This window comes from Lolium rigidum, chromosome 6 (genome assembly GCF_022539505.1).
Source record: "Lolium rigidum isolate FL_2022 chromosome 6, APGP_CSIRO_Lrig_0.1, whole genome shotgun sequence".
Classification (NCBI taxonomy): domain Eukaryota; kingdom Viridiplantae; phylum Streptophyta; class Magnoliopsida; order Poales; family Poaceae; genus Lolium; species Lolium rigidum.
Window position 1 is genome coordinate 19629699 of NC_061513.1, and position 7855 is coordinate 19637553.

At 47.7% G+C, this 7855-nt stretch overlaps 1 protein-coding gene across 1 annotated transcript; it reads left to right on the plus strand.

Moving 5' to 3' along the window:
• The first annotated feature begins 3666 nt into the window (after positions 1-3666).
• Positions 3667-7453, plus strand: LOC124662244 (putative disease resistance protein RGA3). The gene is made up of 2 exons (XM_047200103.1): positions 3667-3971; positions 5201-7453. Exons 1-2 carry the CDS (start codon positions 3669-3671, stop codon positions 7451-7453), a joined length of 2556 nt encoding a protein of 851 aa, XP_047056059.1. The 5' UTR covers positions 3667-3668.
• The last annotated feature ends 402 nt before the right edge of the window (positions 7454-7855 follow it).

Below are 7855 nucleotides of genomic sequence, written 5' to 3' on the forward strand. Positions count from 1 at the left end.
TATCCTACCGCCGCGCGGAGGTCCCGCGCGATACTGAAATGCGCACCATGTAGCTGCTTCACAAAAAAAGCCCTTCCGGCACCCCGAAAATGGAAAATCCGTCGCCCGTGGTTCGGATTGGAAATCCGCGACCGGGGCCTTGCTTCCCATCCTAAGGCCCACGCACGTGCCAAATATGGCCTCGTTCCGACAAACTATGTGGTGAAACGGGCCGTTTCCTACTCATTTCCCCTAAAAGCCATAGAACTCCGGACGAGATAGCCCTGTTCGTGAAGGGTTCTCCAAGATAATTGCCGTATCCCAGTTCCGTCTTTTGCAGTGGTCACTAGGACACATAAAATGACGCCACGCGGCTCCGCTCGATTTTTTGGCTCCGTTTGCTTTGCCAAGCTGCGCAAAACGGGGCCGCCGGGACATGCGGTATGGCCGTACGGGCGCGCGCGTGCACCCGTCCGCCAACGCGCGAAACGGAAAACATTTAGCACATAAAATGACGCGTCCTAGACCTAAAAACATTTTTCCCTCCATTTATTGAGCGAAGGAAAGTGTCGCCCCAGTTCAAATCCGGACAGTTTCAGGCGGATTCGACGGGGCACCGCAGGAAGCGGGTGGGATCCCCAGATGGCTTCCGCGCGCATATGGCATGTGATAGGTGGTGCGTAGGAGGTATCCTACCGCCGCGCGGAGGTCCCGCGCGATACTGAAATGCGCACCATGTAGCTGCTTCACAAAAAAAGCCCTTCCGGCACCCCGAAAATGGAAAAACCGTCGCCCGTGGTTCGGATTGGAAATCCGCGACCGGGGCCTTGCTTCCCATCCTAAGGCCCACGCACGTGCCAAATATGGCCTCGTTCCGACAAACTATGTGGTGAAACGGGCCGTTTCCTACTCATTTCCCCTAAAAGCCATAGAACTCCGGACGAGATAGCCCTATTCGTGAAGGGTTCTCCAAGATAATTGCCGTATCCCAGTTCCGTCTTTTGCAGTGGTCACTAGGACACATAAAATGACGCCACGCGGCTCCGCTCGATTTTTGGCTCCGTTTGCTTTGCCAAGCTGCGCAAAACGGGGCCGCCGGGACATGCGGTATGGCCGTACCGGGCGCGCGCGTGCACCCGTCCGCCAACGCGCGAAACGGAAAACATTTAGCACATAAAATGACGCGTCCTAGACCTAAAAACATTTTTCCCTCCATTTATTGAGCGAAGGAAAGTGTCGCCCCAGTTCAAATCCGGACAGTTTCCAGCGGATTCGGCGGGGCACCGCAGGAAGCGGGTGGGATCCCCAGATGGCTTCCGCGCGCATATGGCATGTGATAGGTGGTGCGTAGGAGGTATCCTACCGCCGCGCGGAGGTCCCGGCGATACTGAAATGCGCACCATGTAGCCGCTTCACAAAAAAAAGCCCTTCCGGCACCCCGAAAATGGAAAAACCGTCGCCCGTGGTTCGGATTGGAAATCCGCGACCGGGGCCTTGCTTCCCATCCTAAGGCCCACGCACGTGCCAAATATGGCCTCGTTCCGACAAACTATGTGGTGAAACGGGCCGTTTCCTACTCATTTCCCCTAAAAGCCATAGAACTCCGGACGAGATAGCCCTGTTCGTGAAGGGTTCTCCAAGATAATTGCCGTATCCCAGTTCCGTCTTTTGCAGTGGTCACTAGGACACATAAAATGACGCCACGCGGCTCCGCTCGATTTTTTGGCTCCGTTTGCTTTGCCAACTGCGCAAAACGGGGCCAACGGGACATGCGGTATGGCCGTACCGGGCGCGCGCGTGCACCCGTCCGCCAACGCGCGAAACGGAAAACATTTAGCACATAAAATGACGCGTCACACTTGTACATATATGTTAGGGGCAGATGCAAGTTTTCCAACAATTCCGACGCTCCGGTGATCTGTATCTTGGGAAACCCTAGGGCGGGGACCCCGTAGATCTACCCCTATAGCTTTCTCCGTGCGAGAGTTTACCAATGTAATTTTTTACTTGTTTTGGTTTATTTAGGACATATGTACATGGAAACCATAGGTTGGGCATACTTTACCATAAAATAGGCTCCATTTGAGCCGTGGCGAGAGTTTCCACATACAGATCCTGGATTTTACCAAGTGTTAGCCCATGTATGCGGAAATCGTCAACGCGGGGTACATGCAAGGTTAGACAAACCTTACATCACACTTGTACACATATGTTAGGGACAAATGCAAGTTTTCAAGCGATTCCGACGCTCCGGTGATCTGTATCTTGGGAAACCCTAGGGCGGGGACCCCTGCAGATCTACCCCTATAGCTTTCGCCGTGCGAGGGTTTACCAATGGATTTTTTTATTTGCTTTGCTTTGTTTAGGACATATGCACATGGAAACCATAGGTTTGGAATGAAATAGGCCCCGGATGAGCCGTGGCGAGAGTTTCCACATACAGATCCTGGATTTTACCAAGTGTCGGCCCATGTATGCGGAAATCGTCAACGCGGGGTACATGCAAGGTTAGACAAACCTTACATCACACTTGTACACATATGTTAGAGACAAATGCAAGTTTTCAAGCGATTCCGACGCTCCGGTGATCTGTATCTTGGGAAACCCTAGGGCGGGGACCCTGCAGATCTACCCCTATAGCTTTTTTCGTGCGAGGGTTCACCAATGGATTTTTTTAATTTCTTTGCTTTGTTTAGGACATATGCACATGGAAACCATAGGTTTGGAATGAAATAGGCCCCGGATGAGCCGTAGCAGGAGTTTCCAGCGATTCGGACGCTCCGGTGGTTTGTATCTAGGGAAACCCTAGGGGCGGGGACCCCGCAAATCTACCCCTAGGGTTAGGGTTAGGGTTAGAGTTAGGGTTAGCAATGGACTTTTTTCCTTTGTTTTAGGTCATGTGGTGGCAAGTATGGATCCATGCTATCTAAGGTTTTCCTCCGGTTCACCCCACCGGTGAATTCTGCCCTATACGTCCAGGACATGCCTAAGTGCCGTCAGCGCATGTGCGTGTAGCCGAAAGACCCCGGGGGTACAACATTAGACAAACAACACCACACCATGCTGGTGGTGGTGTTTTGTTGGAGAAGAACACATGGGTATATATAGGGAGGCGAGGGGCTGAAACGGCGAGAAAAGGCGGCGGGAGAAAATGGCGGGAAAAATTGGCGGGAAAGATTGGGCGGGAGAAATGGGCGGGAAAAAGGAAAAAAAAGATGGATGCTAAGCCGACGGTGCCCCTCGGCATAGGCTAGACAGCTGACGTCATTTTGGCGGGAGGGGCGGGAGGATTCGGCGGGAGAAATTGGCTTCAGCTACGCCGACGGGCCCCCTCGGCGTAGGCTTCACGCCGTCAAGGTCCCGTTAGGGCATGGCCGCGGGGCGACGGGACGGGGTCGCACCCTCAACCTATGCCGAGGGCCGCCGATACGCCGAGGGCCACCCTCGGCATAGCGTGTCATACGCCGAGGGGCGCGATACGCCGAGGGGCGCTTCGAGCAGCTGGGCTGACCGGGCAGTACGCCGACGGCCCCGACATTTGGCCGTCGGCGTACGCCACGGCCGTCGGCGCAGCTCGCCATTCCTGTAGTCCAAATGAGAGCGGTGAACCGTCTAGTCCAAATGAGAGCGGTGAACCGTCTAGTCCTGGTGCTGCACTAGTCTTCCCTGTCCATTCTGGAGTCTGGACAATGGATCCTATCTTCCTCGCGTCCGCGGTCACGACATGGGTGCTCAACAAGCTGCTCGACAGCCTCAAAGACGCTACCATCAAAGCGCTGCTGGGGACGGAAGGTCTCACCACGGAGGTGAAGTATCTCGTCCACGCACTCGATCGCGCCAACCTCATCCTTGGCTCCTTGTCCGCCGGCGCCGCCGCCGGGGTCAAGCTCGGGAACCAGCAGCTGGGGCCGCAGATCATCGAGGTGCAGCACCTGGCGGTCAAGTTGGCCAAGCACATCGATAAGCTCCAGTACTATGATCTCGGGGAAAAGGTACGCTTGCCGAATCTTGGTTCTTCCATAAATTTTAACCTTGGTGGATCTTGACGGCAAATCTCGACTTCCTCCTGAACGCAGAAGTATGGCAGACCACATGCATGTTTGTCTAAATTGTCCCTATATTTCTTCTTTTTAAAATTAATGTTGCATGACTAAAGTTTCGCATAAAGGTTTTTTAATCTATAAAACAAACAATAAAATCAGTGGTGTCAAAATCAGTTAGCAGATCATTGGCCGGTAATGCTTAGCCTTGTAACATGCCAGTAGTCAACTTTATGTTCAAATGTTCAGATAAGGACGCGTTTGACACTCAGCGCACCTTGTACTCTTCCTCTATTCTTGTTTAATCGATGCGACATATGTACATGCGTACTAGCTCGCCTCGCCACCACTCGCGTCGATTTATATCGGAATAGAGAAGTAGCTTATAGCAAGTTGGTCAAACAACTCGATAGGCTCGAGTACTAGCTTGTATGTTTGTTTCTTTAAATCAATTAATTAATTAATACTTCTTAGATTAAACTCCACACATGTGTCCAGCTTCCTCCAGGCCTTCGAAAGGCATACATTGCCGCAATGGACCCCCAAGGAAAAAATCGGCCAACTCTTCTTTATTAGGCTCCAACTAGATGCTAGCCCCTATGCCCTGCTCGTGTGCAGCGATGAAACAAAGGGGCAACGAGATTATCCTCAACCCTATGCCCTCCTGTGTGCGGGGCGGATAACTCCCCGCTTCCAGTTTCGGTCATGGGCCACACCGAACTAGCGGCACAATTTCTCTTTTTTCTGTTTAAATTTGAAAATGTTCAAATCCGAAAAATGTTCAAAACCCAAAATGTGCAATATAAAATGTCAAATTCAAAAGACATTTCGATTCAAATAAAAAGTTCAGAACAAAAATTATTCAAATATAAAAAAAATCGAATTCAAAAAAATGTTCAATTTCGGAAAATGTTTTAAAATGACTTGAAAAAGTTAGAATTCAAAATAATTAAAAAAAAATAGACTGCTAAAACAGGAAAATCGAAGGGAAACCAAAAAAAAACCAGTGGAAACCCACACTAAAAAGGAAAAAAGCCGAGAGAAAAGCCAGTCTCACCTAAACGTGCTTGAGCCGGCCCATCTAGTATCCGGCGTGAGGAAGGCGTAATCCATTTCTCAGTTAACATTTCTGAATATTGGGGTGAGTTTTAATTCTAGCTCTTTCCATGTACGGTGAGCAGGTAAAGAAGATGAACCTGAAGGACTGCAACCAGTTAACATCCAAAATGATGTCCCTTGCTCTAACAGGACAATCCAAGGGGAAAATCAAAAAATCTGACCTCCAAGACATGGGGCATACTGTGAACAGTCTACATAAGATCTGTGACATTGTTCACAATGCTCTCTTGCTGGAAAAACTTGATAAACTGTATGGAGCAACTCAAAATACTAGCACAGATGCACGTGAAACGGTAGAGAACTCCACAGAAACTGAGGAGTTCGAGAGGGAAGAGAAGGCTGGTATTGTAAAAATAATTACTGCAAGTGCATCAAGTGATCATGGCCTTTTGGTTCTTCCAATTTTTGGTGATGGAGGTGTTGGGAAGACTACACTTGCCCGACTAGTGTACCTTGACCCACAGGTGAAAGCTAAGTTTGACATCAAGATCTGGATTTATGTGTCTTCTAACTTTGATGAGATCAAGCTTTCACACGGAATTCTGGAACATATAGCACCTGACCGGGAGTATACAAGTACCAAAAATCTCAATGTGCTTCAGCTTGCTATCAAGGGACACTTGCAAAGCAAAAGATTTCTGCTTGTTCTGGACGACATGTGGGAAGAGAGCCAGGGTCGCTGGGACAATCTGCTGGCTCCACTTAGATGTACAGATTCCAAGGGTAATGTGATTTTGGTGACAACTCGAAAGTTATCTGTTGCCAATATAACAGGAAAAATGGAGAATCATATCCAATTGAATGGTATGGATGCTGCTATTTTTTGGCGCTTCTTCAAAACATGCATATTTGGCTATGAGAAATGTAAAGGCCAAGGAAAGCTTCAGAATATTGGGAAGAAGATAGCAGCCAAACTGAATGGAAATCCATTAGCTGCTAAAAGTGTAGCCGCCCTCTTGAGAAGAAATCTTAAAGAGGGTTACTGGAACAATATTTTAAACAGAGATGAATGGAAGTTACAAAATGCAGTGGATGACATCATACCAGCACTCAAGATCAGTTACAATCACCTCCCCTACCATCTCCAACAGCTATTCTCATACTGTTCTCTGTTTTCGAAGGGTTTCAAATTTGACAAGGAACAGCTAATATGTATGTGGATTGCTCTTGGCTTTGTCATTGACGAAAGAAAGGAATTGGAAGATGCAGGAAGTGACAACTTTGATGATTTGGTAGACCGGAGTTTCTTTCATAGAGATGAACAATATTTCATCGTGCATGATTTAATGCATGATGTAGCTCAAGAAGTTGCACTACATGAGTGCCTAAATGTTGATGGCTCAGATCCTTTGAATGTATTCAAATCTATTCGTCATGTAGGCATCTGGACTGAGTCGGTTTACAAGGAAGAAATTATAGAACGTCATATACAGTTTGAGCAAAAGTTGGATGCAATTGTGAATAAGGATATTCTGAAAACCTTAGAAAGTTTAATGCTTGTGGGTGTATATGACGAGAACTTCTCTGAAAAGTTTGTGGGCACTCTGAAGAAGCTAAGTTATGTCCAGATACTTCGGTTATCAGTAATGCCTTTCAATGTGGACGTTTTGCTATCTAGTGTCGAAAAGTTCATCCATCTTCGCTACTTAGAACTCAGGTATAGTTCCGACAAACACAAACCTTTGCCTGATGCTATTTGTAATCTATACCACCTAATGGTTTTGGACATCACCCATTGGAGTGGCCTAAATGATCTACCCAAGTACATGAGTAATCTCTTGAACCTACGGCACCTGCTCGTTCCGGGGTCAGGATCATTGCACTCTAAGATAGCCAGAGTTGGACAACTTAAGTTTCTGCAGGAGCTGAAAGAATTTCAGGTTCAACAAGGGAGTGGCTTTGAGATTTCCCAGATGGAAGAACTAAATGAGATCAAAGGGTCGCTTAGTATCCTTGGTCTCGAGAATGTCAAAAACTATGAGCAGGCCAGGAGTGCTAGCATTGAAGGTAAAACACATCTCAGGACACTCTTGCTCTCATGGGGAGAATACCGTGATGTTCAGAACGAAGTAATGGAGGGCCTTAAACCCAATGTTGACCTTGCACATCTTCATGTGGTAAATTATGCTAGTGCTACTCCAACATGGTTGGGAAAGGTTTTCTCACTGAGCAATTTGGAAAGCCTCCAGCTCGAAGACTGTACTAGAATGGAGACCCTTCCACCGTTTGAGGAGTTGCAATTCCTGAAGAAATTATCATTGATCGGTATGTCCTCTCTGAAAGATGTCAGCATTGACTTCAATTATGTGATGTGAATACAGTCGCCCAGTCAGATGAGGAGGATGAGCTCGAGTTAAGTGAAGTTGAAATAATAAGGTGTTCAGCTTTAACAACCATAAGGCTTCATTCCTGCACGGCATTGACAAACTTAACCATCAAAGATTGTCGGGCACTATCTTCCTTAGAAGGTTTACCATCCTCTGGTGGAGTGGAATATAATATCAAAGAATGCCCTCAACTTGCTGCTGATGCCATCTCAAATTGATATGTTTGTTGCCAAACCTCTCCGAAGACAATCTGTAAGTATAGATGACTACAGTACACAGATAGTTTCATGTTCATTTATTTCCCGCTCGTACTTCATGCAAGGCTAAATGTGCATTGCATTACTAGAAGACCGAGCAAGATAGATTATTTAACAGAATGCATGACTGTAA